At 41.3% G+C, this 22,579-nt stretch overlaps 1 protein-coding gene, 1 long non-coding RNA gene and 1 pseudogene across 5 annotated transcripts in view; 2 read left to right on the top strand and 1 right to left on the bottom strand.

The window, feature by feature from the left end:
- The window catches only part of PIR (pirin), a 101,215-nt gene that overhangs the window by 75,663 nt on the left and 2,973 nt on the right, over positions 1 to 22,579 (bottom strand). For all 4 annotated transcript variants that reach the window (XR_005725516.1, XM_040266595.1, XM_040266597.1 and 1 more), the window contains exon 3: positions 14,463 to 14,555. Coding sequence is in view for 3 of the 4 variants with exons in the window: in XM_040266595.1 (XP_040122529.1) it covers positions 14,463 to 14,555 (93 nt within the window). In the remaining variant the exon portion in view is untranslated. The remainder of the gene's footprint in view (positions 1 to 14,462; positions 14,556 to 22,579) is intronic.
- On the top strand, positions 6,594 to 7,676 carry LOC120882566 (annotated as a pseudogene).
- Positions 9,349 to 22,579, top strand: part of LOC120882567 — an 18,033-nt gene continuing 4,802 nt past the window's right edge. Inside the window, exons 1-2 of the long non-coding RNA XR_005725517.1 lie at positions 9,349 to 9,437; positions 14,398 to 14,400. This is a non-coding gene — a long non-coding RNA (uncharacterized LOC120882567). The remainder of the gene's footprint in view (positions 9,438 to 14,397; positions 14,401 to 22,579) is intronic.

Raw genomic sequence — 22,579 nt, 5'->3', positions numbered from 1 at the left:
CACTACCAAAATAGGCAGCTTAGAGGAACAAATGCTAAACAGAAGTACGATTAGCCACACTGGAAAGAGAGAATAAAGATCAATTTTGATGATGAAGAATCTAGAGGAACAGGGGAGTAATTCATGGAGGAGGCAGCACCCCCCTCCCCCCAGCTAGTCCTTAAAAGACTGAAATATCGGTCATGTTGATGTTTGGTAGAAACCAACACAATACTGTAAAGCGATTATCCTTCAATTAAAAATAAATAAATTTTTTTAAAAGTCTGTAATATTGGTAAAAAGCTGGTATGGCTGGGACAAAACAGTGTACAGGATGAGGAAAAGAATCTTTAGGTTGTAGTAAAAGGTCATAAACAAATAAAGCACCATTTTGTTAACTATCACGTTACTCCTAGATCATGAACATCTCCTTGCTGCTGCTGCTGCTAGGTCACTTCAGTCGTGTCCAACTCCATGCGACCCCATAGACGGCAGCCCACCAGAATCCCCGTCCCTGGGATTCTCCAGGCAAGAACGCTGGAGTCGGTTGCCATTTCCTTCTCCAATGCATGAAAGTGAAAAGTGAAAGTGAAGTTGCTCAGTTGTGTCCGACTCTTCGCGACCCCATGGACTGCAGCCTACCAGGCTCCTCCATTCATGGTATTTTGCAGGCAAGAGTACTGGAGTGGGGTGCCATCACCTTCTCTGCTCCTTGTTGCTACAAGTTAAATGACTGGCCAAGTATCCAGACAGTCAACCAACCCAATCTACTTCCTCATTATACCCGAAGTTCAGAGAAGTGAGAGTATTACTTTGCACTTACAGGCAGGAAATCAGGTCCCTGAACCATGAAAGCACTGGGTCCCACACCAAGTAACAGAGGTAGAATGACGTATAGAATGGAAACTTTGTTCCAGAAGTAGCAGCATGGAAGAGGGGACAGGTGTGGGCCCAGATTAGATGAGCCCACCTGCCTTGTATGGACTGTGTGTGAGCTTGACAAGTCACCATTTCTTTGGCCTCTGTTTCCTCATCTGTAAAATGGGGAGCTAACAATTCCTGCTTTCAGGGTTGCTGGGAGGTTTAGAGGTAATGTAGAGAAAGCATGTGAAGCTTCTCATAAAACATGTAGCTAACATTATTGCATGACAAATTTCCTATGCATTTAATCTTGTGTGGTCAGGCATTTCATTTGGAGTCTACTGATGGATAACTTCGAAGAATCTTTCTTTGCTCTAGTGTTGAACATTTGGAAAAAGCTTTTTGTCCTATAATGCTCTATGCTAATTTATTCTAGACTTATTTTTAGTCTCAATGAAGAAGCGTTATTTTATATTTGGTAACATAAAAGAATGTTTAAAGACTAGTTTATAGTCTTTATTATATCCCCTTGAATTTGTCTACTTACGAACTGTAGGAATGTAGTCTTTCAGACGTGAATGGTTTCTGTCTATAACTGTAATTGGGTAGGAGTGGGGCAGATGGGGAAATTTGTTGGAATTTACTTGGACTACTTTCGAAGAACATTTCCATTAAACTGCCACTTTTCGTCATGTGACTTATGCTGGGAAACGGTCGTGGGCGCTGCAGGATATTCAGCGGCATTCCCAGCTTCTTCCCACTAGATGGCAGTAGCACCATCCAGTTGGTATGACCAGCATGGTCTCCAGAAATTGCCACAAGACGCAGGGAAGCAAAATCACCCCTAGTTTGAGAACCACTGGCACAGTCTAAAAACCAGACTTTTAGACTAAAGATGGTTCTAATTTCAAAATGACTGCATTAACCCGGGAGCTTCAGGATATAAATATCGGCCTTTCATTCATAACTAGAGATCCAGTTTGGCTTTGAAGACCTTCTCCAATGATGGCCCGACCTACAGCTTTAGATCGTGTGCTGCCCTACACATCCAATTTTTAATTCTACCTAAACTAATCCCTGGTTTTAGTTCATCCCCATACTATGCCCTGTACTTTTTCCTCCGCTGTCCAGACAGTCATCTAACTTATCCCTTACAATTTTACTAAATGGCCAAACTTTTCCTGAAGCCCTCCCAGACCTGTCTGAAATGCTAGCTTCTCCCCCGGAACACGAAACTACAGGCACTGGACCACTCTTGTTCCTCCTTAATTATTTTCTCTCTTTCTTGCAAACTGAAAGTCCTCTGCCCCACTTCTAAACTCATTTGTGTGCTTCCATGTGCACATAAACACAATTTTAATTTCCTTTTGGACAGGGAATATACTGTAGAGGAGAAAGTTATGTTTTTAATTTGAACCCCTATTTTAAATTTCATGGGCACCTCTAATGGTACACAAATATTTCCTAGAAAAAGCTGCCCTAAGATCACACCCTCCCTTCCACTCTGGCATGTATTATTAACTTATTTGATTGACCAGAATAGAACACAAACCAGGTTGATTTTACGTGGCAGGGGCAGACCCACAAGAGTTCCCGGAGAGCAAGTGAGCATCAGGTCCTTCACTAACCACAAGAGCACTGTTTAATCTTCAGATCTAGCAAGTGAACAGGGAATTTCAAAAATATCAATATTTGAAATAACCAATACACATGGTTCAAAATTCTGATGGCACAAAGAGAAAAAGAGGGTTAGAATGGAAATTAATTCTTTCCCACTCTCCCTCACCACCAGTAACCTTCTCCTGAAGGTACATTACCAGCTTCTTGGTTATTCTTTCAGAGATAATCTAGACATAGAATCTACCCAAGAATCAAAGTATAAGTGGAAACCACTTATATGCTGTCCATCAAGAGATGAGTGGATAAACAAAACGTGACATAGCCATATAATGGACTAGTACTCAGCCATTAAAAAGAATAAGGTTCTGATATGGACTACTATAGATGAACTTTGAAAACATTATGCTGAGTGAGAGAAGCCAGTCACAAAAGACCACGGACTGTATAATTCCTTTTATATGAAGTGTCTAGAATAGGCAAATTCATAGAAACACAGTGTGGTTGCCAGAGGTTTGGGGAAGTGGCAGTGCGGAGTGACTGCAAATGGGCAAGGGCTGTCTTCTGGGGGGTGACAGAAACAGCTGGAGTCAGTGGCAACAGCCGTACAATCTCAGGAATATACTACTGCTGCTGCTGCTGCTTAGCAGCTCAGTCGTGTCCAATTCTTTGCGACCCCATGGACTACAGCCCGCCAGGCTCCTCTGTCCATGGGATTTCCCAGGCAGGAATACTGGAGTGGGTTGCCATTTCCTTCTCCAGGAGATCTTCCCGACCCAAGGATCAAAACTGGGTCTCTTGCATTGGCAGAATTCTTTACTTCTGAGCCATCTGGGAAGCTTAGGAATACATAAAAGTCACTACATTTTCAAAAAAGCTTTGTGAATGTACATTTGTATCTGTCATTGTACGTCCATTTTCTAACAACCATCTTCTTCTATTATTGCTATGTGAATTTTGTGATTTTGTTTTCTTCGCATCAGTGTAGTCTGTGGAAGTCACCATCCATTCAAATAATCCATCTTCCACACAATAAATAATAAACCATTCTGTAAAAAAGAATAAAGGTATAGTCTTTGCTCTTTATACAAGTCCTACATTATGCCATAACAATTTTGTACTCTGCTGCTTTCCAACTATCACAGAGATTATTCTTTATCAGGACCTATCAAGCTGTGGCATTCTTCTAACAGCTGGGTTGTATGTAACTGTATGGACACATCCAAGGAGACCACTAATTCTCAACTGGGGACAATGTGGCGGCCCCGCTGCCCAAAGCAGACAGTTGGCAGTATCTAGAAACATGTTTTGTTGTCACCACTGGAGGTAAATAGGAACTATTAGCATCTGGTGAGAAGAGGATGGGGATGCTGCTAAACATCCAAAAACGCACAGCTCCCCCTCCCTCCCACATCAAAGAATGATCCACCCAAAACCTCCATGTAAACAGACCATGATTCATGAAAATGTAAACTGTTTATAACATCTGCTTTTACAATGTTGCATAATATTCCAACTTTCAGGTATATAATAATTTCCTGATATATAATCTCCACATATATAATCACTCCCCTTTATTTTAGATACTTCGTTCCTTTTTTTTTAACTTTTTAATATTGCACTGGAAGAAACACTTGTATAACAAGCCACTGTTCTCACATTGGGCTTTTTTTTTTTTCAGGAAATTATTAGATTGCTATAAGTAAGGTAACTGGGTTAAAGGAGAATATGTTTTTGCCCCGGAATTATATGGGGCTCTTATTGTTATGATGAGTGGGATTCCCCCACATTATATCTAGTTATTGCCTTTGTGCAGGAAAGTAGGTGACTTTCACAGTTATTTTCTATCCAGCCATTTACTTTTTTTTCTCTTTGTCTGTACCACGTGGCACGTGGAACCTCAGTTCCCCAAACAGGGTTTGAACCTGTGCACCCTGCATTGGAAGGCGGAGTCTTAACCACTGGACCACCAGGAAAGTACCTATCTGGCCATTTAAGTAAGACACTTTTGGTTGATGTTCTTAGCATGGCGGTGCCAAGGGGTATCCTTGGAATGAGGGAGACTTTAGTGTCCTTTCTATAATCTATTAGTGTTACCCTCAATTCATGCCAAGTAAACATATGCACTAACATCCATCCATGCGCTGAGCTGTGACCATAATTTCCTCCTCCAATCACATCACCACCCAAAGCTGGATGTAGCCACCATGGGTTAGGGTTAGGGTTCCCACAAGAATTTGTTTCCTCCTCCTTTCCAAGAGGTATAATAACTCTTATTAATGGCCTCAAAGCTTCCAGAACCATATTCAATCACGACAGTGCTGGTAGACATTCTCATCTTTTTCCTCACAGTGTCAAGAACTTGTCAATACCTCCATGTTAAGAGATGACAGAGGATGTTCCTTAACAATAGTCTTTCTGATGTTCAGAAAATATCCTTCTTTCCTAGTTTTCCTATTTTTTTTCTTTCCAGAATAGATTTTGAATTCAACTAAACTCTTACTTTTTCCAGCTTTGATTCAACAATGGTATGCTTTGGGTTTGAGAGTACAATGAGTTAGTAAAAACAGGTTGCGTGGGAGACAGGAGGTTTGGATCCAGCTGTAAGTTTTAGGCATGAATCACCAGAACCCTACCCTCCCTCTCAGGATATTGTTCAGGGGTTGCATGCAAATGCCACTGGTTGCCAACCAGTAAACGTAAGTGTGGCTTTTCTGATGGGCACACCCCTGGAAATACAGCAGATCTGTTCTCCTGAACAAGATTAAAGAACCTGCTGAGGCTTGTAGTAAAAAACATGATAAAACATTTCTAAGACCAGCTAAGGAAAGAATGGACCAGACCATCCTAAAACAGCCCTGCAAAGCAGGCAGGACAGTTACTCCTAACCATCCTTCAATTGAAGCAGGAGTGACCAACAGCATTGGTTTCTCCAGGACCAAGGGTTCCCAGGAACACAGGTCTTTCAGTGCTAAAACCTGGAAGGTCCCAAGGCTATAATTTAAAGGATGAATTTAAAAGACACAAAATGTGTTTCTGCAGGTGAAGGGTTCATCAACGGTGTGTGAACTTGAAGTACTTCTCTTTCAGGCGAAACTAAACCTGGGCAGGGTGTGGATTAAAAAGGAAGAGTGCTGTGCATTTTGTCAGATGGTTCTTTGTTTCTGACCATTGAGAGTTGCCCTAAACAAATGAAGATATCAGGCCAGACCAGAAATAGGTGACTGGAAAATCGTTCCGCCCTTTACCACAAGCCTTTTCACAACAATGCTTCCTGGAGTACAAACTCCAAGCAGGAAATACTGCATACGTTTTCCCCTTTGTCTTGGGACCACCAGCTGTGCCTTTTCCTCCAGGGTCTTCCTTCTTCCTAAAGTTTTCTGCAAGTTTTTAACAGAAAATACCTCACTATCCAAAGTGAAGAGTTAAATTTTAGAAAATAATTAGCCATTAACTCAATAAAATCAGGTTCTTGCTCTTGGCTCACAGTTATATTTCTTGAATAAAGAAGATGTGGTATACACACACACACATATATAAAAATACACAATGGAATACTACTCAGCAATAAAAAGGAATGAAAGAATGCCATTTTTGCAGCAACACAGATGCAACTAGAGATTATCATACTAAGTAAGTCAAGAAGAGAAAGACAAATACCATATGATATCACTTTCAAGTGGAATCTAAAATATGACACAAATGAACTTCTCCACTCCTGCAGTGGAAGCACGGAGTCCTAACCACCAGACTGCCATGGAATTCCCTGTAGATTTTTGAAGTTCATATTAAAAGACAGCTGAAACTTGGGTTACCTACACTCTTGGGGGAAACTCTTGAGGAAAACAGTTGATTCTAGTTATTCACAGTAGTGATATTCTATTTCTGCTTATTTAACTTATATGCAGAGTACAGATGTGGGAAGATGGCAGGCCTGGCATCCTGAGGTGCTCGGGTCACTGCGCTCTTTAGCCCACCTGCATCCCACCTCCTGGGGTCACACCAGTCCACCCCCCACCACTCCCCTACCCCCTGGGGCCCCACGTGTTGTGTTGGGGGGAGCAGCGCCCAAGTGGAGCGGGAAGACGCGGGAGAGCTCTCGGGGGTGCGAGGCAAGGAGCAGCTGGCTGGGCAGCATGAGTCAGCAGCGGCTGGCGTGGGAGCCGCCCAGCCTGCTTGTGGACCCGGCGGAGACTGCACTGCCGCTGCTGTGACCCCGTCAACATGGAGGGCTGCTGCCATAAAAAATAAGGATTAACTTAGAAGATAATGTACAATGTGTGTCCATGAGAAAAGCACTAAAAGTGAAAAGACCTCGTTTTGATGTATCACTGGTTTATTTAACTCGAAAATTTATGGATCTTGTCAGATCTGCTCCTGGGAGCATTCTTAAACAAGTTTGCAACAAAACTGGGAGTACAAAAACAGTGTATGACATCACTGTCTTGAAACTGACCTGGTTGAAAAGAAGTCTAAGAACCATATTCGATGGATAGGATAGGATCTGATCTTAGAAGCTGCAGGAGGAGCTGTCTGACTTATCAGTAATGGAAGATGCCCTAGATTAGTTAATTAAGCATTGTGCTCAGCAACTGTTTGAGTTAACAGATGACAAAGAAAATGAAAGACTAGCATATGTGACGTATCAAGACATTCACAGCATCCAAGCCTTCCATTAACAGATTGTAATTGCAGTTAAAGCGCTGGCAGAAATCAGACTGGATGTTCCAGCTCCCAGATAGGATTCGATCACAGTACGTATCAGGTGTACCAAAGGACTCATTGACATTTATTTATGTGAAATGGAGCAGGGTTCCCACTCAAGTAATAAAACGTCAGACAGCGTAGGAACCTCTTCATCCAAAAGCAAGCCTCTGGAGCACCCTCAACCTGATAAAGAAAAAAATCCTCCACAGCAAAGTGAAGAAGTGCTTGAAGTGGCCAACTGATGGTGTTTGAGGTACCGTGCATTGAGTCTCTTGGACTCCTGTGTGGACGAAGATCCTCAGAGGAATAAATCGTCCCTGCCATTTTCTCAGCACTTCGCTCCTTTGATTCCTGGATGACGGTTTCTGCATTTGAAAACAGTTCTTTTTATAATTATTCACTGCTTTTTTGCCAGTGAAGCAGTCATCTTGCCTACAGAAATTACTGAGTCACATGACTATCACTGAAACAGACGGGCAGGCTGGGTGGACAGCTCCTCGTGGACTCTGCCCTTTGCCATGTGTAACACATGTCGTCACAAAAAAAGTTGCTTTACACGGTTTCATGTCTGTGTGGATGGGTGTGCACACGAACCTGACATCTTTGTACATATTTTTATGTCTAGATCACTTATGAGATATGTCTGAGACTGTTCACCCTTGTACAGCCAAAATAATGTAAACATATTCTCTACTTTCCATGGTATCTATGACTTATTAGAATCCTCTGAATGAGGGTTCAGTCAGTCAGGTCAGTCGCTCAGTCGTGTCCAACTCTTTGTGACCCCATGAATTACAGCACGCCAGGCCTCCCTGTCCATCACCAACTCATGGAGTTCACCCAAATCCATCGAGTCAGTGATGCCAGCCAGCCAGCTCATCCTCTGTCATCCCCTTCTCCTCCTGCCCCCAATCCCTCCCAGCATCAGAGTTTTTCCAATGAGTCAACTCTTCACATCAGGTGGCCAAAGTACCGGAGCTTCAGCTTTAGCATCATTCCTTCTAAAGAAATCCCAGGGTTGATCTCCTTCAGAATGGACTGGTTGGATCTCCTTGCAGTCCAAGGGATTCTCAAGTCTTCTCCAACACCACAGTTCAAAAGCATCAATTCTTTGGCGCTCAGCTTTCTTCACAGTCCAACTCTGAGGAGAGTATTTTCCCTAACTTCTTCATGTAGAAGTATCATAAAAGTGTGTGCAGTTGAAGTTTGTGGACTTAATGTAAGTGTTTCAGTGTGGTTTCCCAGTGCTAAAATGGGACTTCAGGCTCCCTACAGAGTCATTGTGTCCAAGCAAACTGGTGACGTGCCCCAAGCTTTGAGGACAAGTACAGAAATGCCATCAGCTCGTGACTGAATTCCTTGCAAGACACGAATTCAGTCATGGTCACACTTGAAAACTATTAACGTTTTTTTTGCAAGATTTTGTTATGTTTCTATATGCAGCCTTGCTCTTCAACCAGAGGGGTTTATTTACGATGAGTCAGTGGCCCCCTGCCCTCTCTCTAGCTCTAGTCCCACATTTCCAAGCACCTCGCTCTTTCTACCTCATCGGGTAAGTCATTATTGCTTTGTGCCTCAGTTTACTCAGTAGTTCACCATTAAACTGTGAGCTCCTTGAGGGACTCTGTCTTAATCATTGTTAAGCCCAGCGCTTTGCGCCACTCCTGGCAATTGAAAAGTGCTCGATAAATGTTTGAACAAATCAGGTGAGTGAGTGAGTGAGTGAATGGTAGAATTAGACTGATAATACTTGGCTCATACCATACAAGATTCTTATATTGTTCAGATTCATATTTTAAACTTCTCCCACTTTCAAAGAAAGAATTGTGCCAGGGTCCAGCCCCGGTGGATCCAGAGAACTAGAAGGGTGGACGGAGTCGGCGAGGAAAGACTTATTTACTTATTAATATAAGATTAGATTAGGAAGAAATAGTGTAGTAGGAAGATTAAGTGGAGGAAGACGGCTGAATAGCTTGGATTACCTGGAAGACCAATAAAATTCCAGACAAGGAATTTGCACCATCTACGTTGGGCCACCGGCGCTCGCTTGAATATCTAAGGGTGCCTCACCTTAGGCTCCCTTTCACGCGGGTCTTAACAGCCAGGGCAAGTAAGTAGACTTGGTGAGCCTCCGTGCCCCAGATGGAAATTCAGCCTGAAATTAAGTCAAGACACAGAGGGAGAGAAAGGGAAAAGAGGAAAGAGAGAGAGACACGGAGGGAGCCAGATTCCCAAGAAACCAGGCCGAGAGACTAGTCCGAGAAACTGGTCCAGTCCTTTATTGTTCAGAAGGCCTTTTATACTTATGATAAAACATGGAGATCAATGGGTAACAAAGTTATGCAGCGTTAGCAGTCCAGACTCATATCGAAACCAGGCTTTTCTCTCTGCATATCTAATTGCATTACTCAAGTCTTAGGTAATTTACATCATCTTCTGGCCGAAAAGGGCCAATTAACATTTTACAGCCTTTTTTCTGATAAGCGTTTGTCAACCAGAAGACTTATTTGTGTGATCTTCCCAAAGTTTGGTGCCACTCTCAGAAAGTACTAAATAAAGTTACATTCTTACATAGCAAGGACACAAGAGGAGTGCAAAGAGAAGTAATTAACTCAAAAGTCTAGTGTTGCTAACATCAGAACTGCTATATATCTTTTTCATATCCCATGTACATTGATTAACATCCTCCCAGGTGCCTAAAAGATAAAGAATATGGAGGCCTGGCAGCAATCATTGAGTCAACAGTGAAATCCCGTCACCAATATAATGTTTAACTCTTTAGAAAAGCCTCTGTATCTTTAAGATGCTTTTAAGCTTTGTGCCTCTCGTGGTTGGGGGCTGCAAGCAATTCACAAGCTGTAAGAGGTCCAGGGAACCTGTTAGGCAAGCTAGAGAGCAATCAGAGTGGGTTAACAGAAACATCCCTTTCAAATGCAGAAGACTAAAGCCCTGAGTTGACTTTTTTCCAGAGAATATCAGAAAAGTGGAAAAGCAGAGTACAAAAGCCGGCAGATTTTTATTTTGGGGGGTGGATGCTCAGGAAATGCCAGGGGGAACTCCTGAAGTCTGATCACGGCCTTGTGTATGTCAGCTTCCTCCCTCATGACCTTGTCACAAGTGGGATTCCTCACACTGGCTCCCGGCAGAATTGAAGCAATGTGAGATTAGGACCATGTAGAAAAGAGTTAGCTTAGGAATCAAAAATCAACATGCTATAAAATCATGCCGAGTATTTAGGATTTGCACACCTCTGAGCTCCAGTGGCTTTTGCAGTCCTGTCCCTCACCTGAACACCAGCCTCCTCCCTCCTCACAGTCCCTACTGGCTGCCTCTGCAGGCCTTGGCCATGAGGCAGAAGTTGTGTGTATAGGTCAACTGCTCCGCGGAGGATTCCAGACTCTGCATTGTAGATTTGGCAGCTGTCAGTTACGTGTGATGGCTAAACATGAGAGTGGATGAGGCCACCTAATGAGAGGGTACCAGCAGGAGAAGAGCAAAGGCCTGTTAGCATTTATTTTAAGGGGAGATACCCACTCCAGTTTCTTGCCTGGAGATTTCCATGGGGGTCATTGAGTCGGATGCGACTGAGCAACTGAACACTTTCACTTTCACCAAAGAAAAGGCCTTTCCCAAGAGAGAAAAAAGAGGAGGGAAAAAATGGCTGAAGGTGGTGTCCCCAAAACCCACAAACGAAGTATGGCCACAGGTGATAGCATTGTTTCTAGGCAGCAGTTCCTTACTTGTGAAATGTGACAAGTGTTCTACTTTGCAAATCGTTCTGAGAGTAAAAGAAGATCGTGTAAACGAAAGCCCTCTGTAAACTGTAGATATGTTACACAAATGAATCTTTTTCATCAAATAAAAAAATACATGCAGAGTACATCATGAGAAACACTGGGATGGATGAAGCACAAACTGGAATCAAGATTGCTGGAAGAAATATCAATAACCTCAGATATGCAGATGACACCAGGAAGTGAAGAAGAACTAAAGAGCCTCTTGATGAAAGAAGACAGTGAAAAAGTTGGCTTAAAACTCAACATTCAGAAAACTAAGATCATAGCATCTGGTCCCATCACTTCATGGCAAATAGATGGGGAAACAGTGGGAACCAGTGAGAGACTGTTTTATTGGGCTCCAAAATCACTGCAGATGGTGAGTGCAGCCATGAAATTAAAAGATGCTTGCGCCTTGGAAGAAAAGCTATGACCAACCTAGATAGCATATTAAAAAGCAGAGACATTACTTTGCCAACAAAGATCCGTCTAGTCAAAGCTATGGTTTTTCCAGTAGTCATGTATGGACGTGAGAGTTGGACTATAAAGAAAGCTAAGTGCCAAAGAATTGATGCTTTTGAACTGTGGTGTTGGAGAAGACTCTTGAGAGTCCCTTGGACTGTAAGGAGATCCAACCAGTCAATCCTAAAGGAAATCAGTCCTGAATATTCACTGGAAAGACAGATGCTGAAGCTGAAACTTCAATACTTTGGCCACTGATGGGAAAAACTGACTCATTGGAAAAGACCCTGATGCTGGGAAAGATTGAGGGCAGGAGGAGAAGGGGATGACAGAGGATGAGATGGTTGGATGGTATCACTGACTCAATGGACATGATTTTGAGTAAACTCCAGGAGTTGGCGATGGACAGGGAGGCCTGGAATGCTGCAGCCCATGGGGTCACAGAGTCAGACATGACTGAGCAACTGAACTGAACTGAACTGAACTGATGTTCTATTAAGCTGCCATGATCACAGAGTGAGCCAACACTGAACCATTGCTCCAGGGTAAATGCAAGGTTAGGTTCCTGCAAGCCTCCAGTCACAACCAAGAATCAATATATAACCTTCTGTTCCCTGGTGGCTCAGATGGTAAAGCGTCTGCCTGCAATGCGGGAGATCCGGGTTCGATCCCTGGGTTGGGAAGATCTTCTGGAGAAGGAAACGGCAACCCACTCCAGTACTCTTGCCTGGAGAATCCCACGGGTGGAGGAGCCTGGTAGGCTATAGTCCATGGGGTCACAAAGAGTCGGACATGACTGAGCAACTTCACTTATTGACTATACATTGTTGACTGATTAACACTGAACTCAGGGCCAACAGCACTACATCTCAGGCCTGAAGAAGCTTCTCCAACACATACTTTCTCCAAAAGGCACCTTACAGGCATCTTGCGCTTAGGAATACTGAACAGCACTTCACTATGCCTGGGGGCATTTAAGACAGCAAGGTCACCAACAAAAAGCACAAAATGTGGCACTAAATTGGCCTCAGGAAGGACACTTGTTTGCAGCAGGAGAGTTGAAGCAAGAAGGCAGAGCGTTGTCTTGTTCACCCTCAGCTGGGAGCACGTGCATACCCACAAATGGTGCAAGCACCTCTGCTGCTGCTGCTGCTAAGCCGCTTCAGTCGTGTCCGACTCTGTGTGACCCCATAGATGGCAGCCCACCAGAATCCCCCGTCCCTGGGATTCTCCAGGCAAGAACACTGAAGTGGGTTGCTATTTCCTTCTCCAATGCAGGAAAGTGAAAAGTGAAGGTGAAGTCGCTCAGTCGTGTCCGACCCTTAGCGACCCCATGGACGGCAGCCCACCAGGCTCCTCTGTCCATGGGATTTTCCAGGCAGGAGTACTGGAGTGGGTCACCATTGCAAGCACCACAGTTATAAATAAATTTAGGAGTAGGCGAATTCGCTGATCCAGAATCTAGATGATGAGGACTGCCTGTAATAACAAATACACCTTTATGGAAAATTCTTACTCACAAGAGTCAAATACCAATATTCTACCACTGAACCCTTTCCCAGAGTAGTTTAACACTGAGTGCCTTACAGCTTATAAACTGTCATTTAGAAAGGAAATTAAATCTCCTTTCCATAATGGATAAGAAAGTGATGGGTTTCATCATTCATTTTATTTAATGTATTTATCATCTTTAGCAAAATCCATCTCTTTTTATTATTCAATTAAATTCAGCCAAGCAAGAGAGAATCTCCACCAGGAGAACATGGAGATGGGCAGGATGATATGAGATGAAGAAACTTACAATCCTCTTGGGTGCGGGAGGGGAGGTTCAGAAAATTCATTTTACACGTGGAATATGATCAAGGCCACCATAAAGATCTAACATGTATGAGACCGGAAAAAATCTAATGCTATGGAGGCCAAATGAAGGAGAAAGGGTATCCTCTTGGGACTGTGGAAGATATGAAGGAGATGGTAAGATCTGAAAAGATCTTGAAGGATTAGTAAAATGGCAGCTGGAGCTGTAGGATGGGGTGTTGAGAATGTCTTGATAACAGAAGCAGAAGAGCACAGCAGGGAGACCTGCTCTGGGATCTGGGTCAGAACTCAGCATGCATGTAGGGGAGGAGGAAGGCATGGTTTCCATTTTTGCTGTAAAGCAAGGCACAGTGGCCCTGAAGTGATCACAGAGAAGAGAAGTGGAAGGCAAATGGCTAAGTGAGGAAGGGAAATCCATCTGATGATCTTAATCCTTCACTGTTTTCAGAAGCTTCTAGGTTTATTCTATTTTCACACTGCAGTGGTTAACTCTTTACCTGTTCATCTTTCACCTTCTTAACTAGACAACATCCTAGATGTAAGCTTCCCTGGTAGCTCAGCTGGTAAACATTCTGCCTGCAATGTGGGAGACCTGGTTCAATCCCTGGGTTGGGAAGATCCCTTGAAGAAGGGAATGGCTACCCACTCCAGTATTCTGGCCTGAAGAATTCCATGGACTGTATAGTCCATGGGGTCGCAGAGTTGGACATAACTGAGTGACTTTCACTTTCAAGTAGCGGTCATGCTTCATTCTTCCTTAGCTTCCCTCCCTCTGCCTCTGTCCTCTCTCTCTCTCTCACACACACACACACTCACCCTAACATACAAAAGATGATCTGAACCATGGCTTCATGTCACCACACATCAATAGATATTTATTCATTCAGTAATGGGCTTGACAAACACACTAAGCCCTGGTCTGTTTTCCTCAGGGAGGAGGTGACTAAACTTTGTTAGGAACTGTCCCTACATTTTCCCTGCAATACATGTGTCGGGAAGATTCCCTGGAGAAGGGAATGGCAACTCACTCCAGTATTCTTGCCTAGAGAATTGCATGGACAATATAAAACAGATATTATTAATAAAATTCCACTAACAGCCAGTATATAGCCAGGAACTTATAGATTAACTTTGGCCTATTATTTATTGCTTCTAAATTTGAATCTTCTATTAGAAGAGAGTATTAAAGAATAGAGGTAAATTTTAAAATACACACTTCTGCAGTCAAATTGTTTTACTTACTGTTTCAAAACCTCGGTGTGGGTGATCAGGAAATCCACCTGGTCTACCGCCTTTAAATTCATCAAATAGTAAAAATGGATCCAGATTTTTTAACTGAAATAAAAATAAAACCCAGCAGATTAGATGTGCCTTTTAAGTCACACTACTTGGGGCTACATTCATAAACAGATCTAATGAATCTCATTAAAAACGACTTGGCTAATAAGCAATTTTTTGCAATACAAAATGCTTTCAGGAAACAACTCCTTATACACACACACACACAGACACACACAGAGAGTCACTAAGTTAATCAGTTGACATTTTATGAGAAGTGGACAAATGATTCATGATCGTCTAAGATCTAAGTAGTCAAGCACAAACAAGATACAGTCCAAAAAGATTCATAATCTCATGGGAGAACACACTAGAACATCAATTACTGTGCTATGATGATAAATGCTCTGGACGAAGTTAACATATAGGAGAATGGGGAGACATTAGGGCAGGTTCAACCAGGGAGGTGTCACTTGAGCTGAGTCTTGAAGTACATATATGTAGAAGTTAATCAAGAAGCAGGAGAAGGGGGAATATTCTAAATAAAAGAGCAGAGAAGCAGCTTGGTAAGATTGAAAACCTGTGGGGAAACTACTCTTGTGAAGCAAAAAATGCACATGGAACTATGATGAGAGATGGGCTGAGGACAGAGGTCAAATCATAAAGGAGTTTGGGTTTTATCCTGAAGGTGATGGGTTTAATCAGGTTGAGATGATAAGATCTAGAAAGACCATTCTAGCATATATGTGGAAGATGGTCTGGAAAAGAAAGAGATGGGAGGCAAAGAGTATTTAGAAGGTGCTTTCCACAGTCTAGCTCAGTTGGTAAAGAATTCGCCTGCAATGCAGAAGACCCCCAGTTCAATTCCTGGGTCAGGAAGATCCACTAGAGAAGGGATAGGCTCCCCACTCCAGTATTCTTGGGCTTCCCTGGTGGCTCAGCTGGTAAAGAACACGCCTGCAATGTGGGAGACCTGGCTTTGATCCCTCAGTTGGGAAGATCCTCTGGAGAAGGGAAAGGCTACCCACTCCAGTGTTCTGGCCTGGAGAATTCCACGGACTGTATAGTTCATGGGGTCACAAAGAGTTGGACACGACTGAGCGACATTCACTTTCAGTTTTCAACAGTCTGGGCAACAAGAAAGGCCAGGTCTAAGGCAGTGGCAGTAGTGATGAAGAATGGGAAAAAGAAAGAGTATTAGATCACTTCCAAATTTCTAGCTATGGGGCCTGGGAGGGTGGTAAGGCCATCCAGAAATACAAGAAACATAACAGAAGGAGGAGCCCTGAAGCAGGCATGGTGACTTCATTCTAGGTCACGTTGAGTTTGAGATATGTATATAAATGATATATGTAAACAGTACTATGAATATTCAGTGTCTAGTATACTGTGGAAAAACTAGACAGCAAATGAAGATAAATCTTGAGCCCAAGTGAGAGGCAAAAGCAGAGCTGGCTGTCATCAGTATATCTTTATGGTCACCTTGGTTATCCTTGGCCATTTGCTATTCTACACAAATTTTAGAAAACATCTACAAACAAAAATGTTGGACTTTTGGTTGGAACTACTTTGAATGTATGGATCAATTTGGGGAGAAATGATATTTATGTAGTATTGAGTTTTCCTATTGGAAACTATTAGTAACATGGTTACTTCCATTTATTTAGGTCTTTTAAACGTCTTTCAATAGGATTTATAATTTTCTCCATAGAGATTTTACATATATAAAACTTTTTTCTAACATACATTTTATGGTATTATAAATAATATATTTGAGATATAATTGACACACATTAGTTTTATATGTACAAGGTAATGATTTGATATTTGTAAATACTGTGAAATGATCACACCCTACCATCTGTCCCTATAAAAAAAAAGTATGAAAAAAATGAATATTTTTTAACAGTCTGCTGCTAAGGATCAAAAATGTGAATAGAAAGACTTTCCCGGTGGTCTAGTGTTTAAGAGTTCACGCTTCTACCACACGAGACACAGGTTCAATTCCTTGTCATAAAGATCCTACATGCCATATGGCATGGCAAAAAATAAAATAAAAAATTTTTAAAAAGAAGTGTGACTAGAAAGGTGATTTTGAACACTGCTAAGCTCTTATTGATTTTAATAATTCATCTGTAGCTTCTGTTGGATTTTCTTTGCAGACATTCATATCACCAGTATATTTTTTTAATTTATTTATTTTTATTTATTTTAATTGGAGGCTCATTACTTTACAATACTGTAGTGGGTTTTGCCATACATTCACATGAATCAGCCATGGGTGTACATGTGTTCCCCATCCTGAACCCCGCTCCCACCTCCCTCCCCATCCCATCCCTCAGGGTCATCCCAGTGCACCAGCCCTGAGCACCCGGTCTCATGCATTGAACCTGGACTGGCGATCTATTTCACATATGGTAATATACATGTTTCAGTGCTATTCTCTCAAATCATCCCACCCTCGCCTTCTCCCACAGAGTCCAAAAGTCTTTACATCTGTGTCTCTTTTGCTGTCTTGCATATAGGGTCATTGTTACCGTCTTTCTAAATTCCATATATATGTGTTAATATACTCTAGTGGTGTTTTTCTTTCTGAATTACTTCACTCTGTATAATAGGCTCCAGTTTCATCCACCTCATTAGAACTGATTCAAATGTATTCTTTTTAATGGCTGAGTAATATTCCATTGTGTATATGTACCACAGCTTTCTTATCCATTCATCTTCCAATGGACATCTAGGTTGCTTCCACATCCTGGCTATTGTAAACAGTGCTGCAATGAACATTTCACCAGTATATTTTATCAATAAGCTTTTGACCAACAGTTTACAAAGTATTGGGCTGGCCAAAAAGTTCTTTCGGTGTTTTCCACACCATCTTACCACTCAGTTCAGTGGCTTGGTCGTGTCCGACTGTTTGCTACCCCAGGGACTGTAACACGCCAGGCTTCCCTGTCCATCACCAACTCCTAAAGCTTGCTCAAACTCATGTCCATCCAGTTGGTGATCCATCCAACCATCTCATCCTCTGTTGTCCCCTCTCCTCCTTTCCAATGAGTCAATTCTTCACATCAGGTGGTCAAAATATTGCAGTTTCAGCATCAGTCCTTCCAGTGAGTATTCAGTACTGATTTCCTTCAGGATTGACTGGTTTGATCTCCCTGCAGTCCAAAGGACTCTCAAGATTCATCAACACCACAGTTCAAAAGCACTGATTCTTCGGCACTCAGCTATCTTTATGGTCCGACTCTCACATCCATAAATGACCACAGGAAAAACCATAGCTTTGACTAGATGGACCTTTGTTGGCAAAGTAATGACTCTGCTTTTTAATATGCTATCTACGTTGGTCATAGCTTTTCTTCCAGGGACCAAGCATCTTTTAATTTCACGGCTGCAGTCACCATCTGCAGTGATTTTGGAGCCCAAGAAAATACAAGTCTCTCACTGTTTCCATTGTTTCCCCATCTATTTGCCATGAAGTGATGGGACCAGATGCCATGATCTTAGTTTTTTGAATGTTGAGTTTTAAGCCAACTTTTTCACTCTCCTCTTTCACTTTCCTCAAGAGACTCTTTAGTTCTTCTTTGCTTTCTGCCATAAGGGTGGTGTCATCTGCATACATGAGGTTGTTGATATTTCTCCCGGCAATCTTGATTCCAGCTTGTGCTTCATCCAGCCTGGCATTTTGCATAACATACTCTGCATATAAGGTAAATAAGCAAGGTAACAATATACAGCCTTGAAGTACTCCTTTCCCAATCTGAAAACAGTCTGTTGTTCAATGTCTGGTTCTGTTGCTTCTTGATCTGAATACAGATTTCTCAAAAGGCAGGTAAGGTGGTCTGTTATTCCCATCTTTTTAAGAATTTTCCAGAATCTGTGGTGATCCACACAGTCAAAAGCTTTGACATAGTCAATAAAGCAAAAGGAGGTATTTTTCTGGAACTCTCTTGCTTTTTTGATGATCCAACGGATGTTGGCAATTTGATCTCTGGTTCCTCTGCCTTTTCTAAATCCAGCTTGAACATCTGGAAGTTCTCAGAAGATCTTACCACTACAACTCACTGAAGGCTCAGGTGACCATTAGCATTTTTTCAGTTCAGTTCAGTCACTTGCTGTTGCTGCTAACTCCCTTGCTGCTGCTGCTGCTAAGTTGCTTCAGTCACGTCCAACCCTGTGTGGCCCCATAGATGGCATCACACCAGGCTTCCCTGCCTATCACCAACTCCCAGAACTTTATCAGACTCATGTCTATTGAGTTGGTAACACCATCCAACCATCTCATCCTCTGTTTTCCCCTTCTTCTTCTGCCTTCAATCTTTCCCAGCATCAGGGTCTTTTTTAATGAGTCAATTCTTTGCATCAGGTGGCCAAAATATTGTAGCTTCAGCATCAGTCCCTCCAATGAATATTCAGGACTGATTTCCTTTAGGATTGACTGTTTTGATCTCCTTGCAGTCCAAAGAAGTATGTACATTTTTTAAGACACAATACTACTGCACACTTGTAGACTAAGTGTGTATAGACATAAGTAATTTCTATAGGCACCGAGAAACCAAGATAATTGTGTGAACTACTTTATTACAATATTTGCTTTATTGCAATGGTGTGGAATTGAACCCCCAACATCCCTGAGGTATGCCTGCATGAGAGTGGCCCAAGGAAAATCACTTCAGAAAGGACTGCCTGGCAGAAAGAAGAGTGGGACATAGAAGCAAATGCAGATGAGTGATAGGTTTCCTTCCTGTTGGGAGCACACCCGCCAACATCATGATATACAATCATTCCAATTATAGCCTGGCTACCTTGTCCATATACAGTATAATGGATGGTACCAGTCGGCCCAGTTCCATCTCTCATTCACTATTCATCACCAAAACAACATTATAAACTCCTCCACCTCCATATTTACAGCAACAAAGAACGTGTCACCTAGAGCCACTGATATTAAACACTGTTGTAAATTCTACCCTACAATAGCTCTGTGCCCTAGTTTTTTAATGAGATTTTATTTTCCACTGATACAGTCTTGGTGCAAAAAGTTTGAAAAGTAACCACCTTGAAGTGAGAGTGATGTTTTTCCTTCTCTGCTGATGGGAGGGCTGGGGTCCATCTTTTGGCAAGCTGGCAGTGTGTGGAGTGCTAACAAATATGGTAACAATCTAAATGTTTAGAAGTAGGGCCAGCATCAGCAAAACGTCTACAAAATAATAAATACTAGAGAGGGTGTAGAGAAAAGGGAACCCTCCTACACTGTTTGAGGGAATGTAAATTGATATAGTCACTATGGAGAACAGTGTGGAGGTTCCTTAGAAAACTAAAGATAGAGCTAACATATGATCCAGCAATCTCCTAGGAATATATCTGGACAAAGATACAGTCCAAAAAGATACATGCATCCCTATGTTCATTGTAGCACTATTCACAATAGCCAAGACATGGAAACAACCTAAATGTCCATCAACAGAGAAATGGATAAAGAAGATGCGGTGTATAGACACACACATACATACAATGGAGTATTACTCAGCCATAAAAAAGAACGAAATAATGCCATTTGCAACAACATGGGTGGACCTAGAGATAATCATACTAAGTGAAATAAGTCAGAAAGAGAAACACTGTATGATATCACTTAAATGTGGAATCTAAAATATGACACAAATGAACTTATCTACAAAACAAAAACAGAATCATGTACATTGAGAACAGACTGGTGGCTGCTGACAGAGAATGGGTTGGGGAGAAATGGGGGAGGAGGTTGGGGTTAGCAGATATAAGCTTTTATATATAGGATGGATAAACAACAAGGTCCTCCTGTAGAGCACAGGGAACTATATTCAATACCCTATGATAAACTATAATGAAAAGAATATTAAAAAAAAGAATGTATAGATATATGTATGTATACATATTATAACTGAATCACTTTGCTGTATAAGAGTAATTAACACAACATTGTAAGTCAACTATATGTCAATAAAAAGTTTTCAAATATTTAAACAAAAAATAAAAAAGTTGGGCTAGGAATAAGAGAATAATGGGAATAATGGTATGCTCTTTCACTGGAGTACATCATAACTACTTAAATGGTATTTATGAAGAATTTATAAGAATGTGGGAGTTGCTTGGCTACCCTGTTAAATGAAAAACTAAGGACACAAAATTGTTTATACTGTACAACTAAAACATATAACTAAACAGAGATAAAAGAAAACATTCTCTGTCTTAATAGTGATTAAACCAGGGTGATGGCACTAGGAATGATTCCTATTCACTTGTTTTTCCTTAGAGTAGAGACACACCTGGAGCATGGTAGACCCTTTGAATTAGTAGAATGTGGGGGTCTCTGAAGTACAGGTTTTTCAGCCAGGGACTTTTAACTGGGTAAATTCTATATTTTACATATCTCTATCCATAGATAGAATTCAGGGTGACTGTAAACTTGGCTGGGAACAAAAAACACATCATTATTTTTACTAACTTCCAACTAAATTTTTTTCTTCTGAATTTTTTTTGTAGTAAAACAAACATAACATGAAATTTACCATTTTAACCATTTTAAAGCATACAGTTCAGTGGCATTAAGTACACTCACACTGCTGTGCAACAAGTCACCACCATCCATCTCCAGACTGAAATGTAATATTTCTTTTAATTATGAATGCAGTCAAAGAATCACAGTAAATTACCAGGACCTGTGACTTTACCACCAATAGAAATCAAAGCTCTTTTCATATTACATCACAGTTGCTGCAGGTACTGAAGTATGTTCATGTTCCTCGAAGCTTTGAAATTAAGTAGTTATGAGAACTGCCACTACATCTTCTTACTGAATGTTACTAGAGTTATTTAAGTTACTAATTACAAATTTGTTTTTGCAATATTTTGCTAACTATATTTCAATACAAAGATTTTCCTTTGTGTGTAATCCCATGTATTTTATACATTTTAAAAACATTATTCTGAGAAGGAATTTATAAAACAACATTCGGAGAGTGAACTGATGGATTTCAGCAGACTCCCAAAGGGGTTCATAAGACCAGAAAAATTAAGAACCCCTCAGCAGATGTGTTTCTGACAGATGGAGTAATTAAAGTATTAGCTACCCTGAACATACAATAATGGGTTTACTGACAGGTGTTTGAATTCTTCTCCTGGCAAGGTGGCCTAGAAGAATATGACACCACATCCATCTGCATCTTCCCAACATCCACTATGCATTTAGTCCTTAGAATAATCTTGTTTGCCTGTATCCCTTTGAAAAACAAAATCTGACTGACCTCAAAAGACATTCTCAGATGAACAGGAAGCTAATGGTGGGAAGAGTATGAGAATATTAGAGCAGAATTTAAGAAGAGGAACAAACCAGCCTCACTTTTCAAAAATAATCCATTTCCCTAATATACTTGTCCTTTATTAAAAAAAATATTTTGGGGAGATGCTCAACATCACTAAGTAGTAAAATGCAAATCAAAACCACATGGAAATATCACCTCACACCTGTCAGGATGGCTATTATTAAAAAAAAAAACAAACAAGAAATGACAAGTGTTGGTGAGGATGTGGAGAAGGGGGAACTCTACTACACTACTGGTTAGAATGCAAATTGGTACAGCCACTATGGAGAACAGTATGCAAGTTCCACAAAAAAATTAAAAGTATAACTACCATGTCATCCAGCAATTCTACTTCTGGGTATTTATCCAAAAAACATGAAAATGCTAACTTGAAAAGCTGTAGCATCCCCATGTTCATTGCTGCATCATTTACAATAATCATGGAAAGAACCTAAGTGTTCAATGACAGATAAATGGATAAAGAAAAGGTGGTGTATATGGGATACAATGGGATATTATTCTACTATAAAAAAAGAATGAAATCTTGCTGTGTGCAACAACATGGGTGGACCTTGAGGTCATTATGCTGAGTGAAATAAGTTAGACAAAGACAAATACTGTATGATCTCATTTATATGTAGAATTCAAAATCAAACAAAAAAAAACAAGCTCATGGATGCAGAGAACAGATTGGAGATTGAAAGATATGTGTGTGCGTGCGGGGGGGGGGGGGGTGTA

This window comes from Oryx dammah, unplaced genomic scaffold (assembly GCF_014754425.2).
Source record: "Oryx dammah isolate SB20612 unplaced genomic scaffold, SCBI_Odam_1.1 HiC_scaffold_23, whole genome shotgun sequence".
Classification (NCBI taxonomy): Eukaryota; Metazoa; Chordata; class Mammalia; order Artiodactyla; family Bovidae; genus Oryx; species Oryx dammah.
This window is presented reverse-complemented; position numbering and strand designations above follow the sequence as displayed.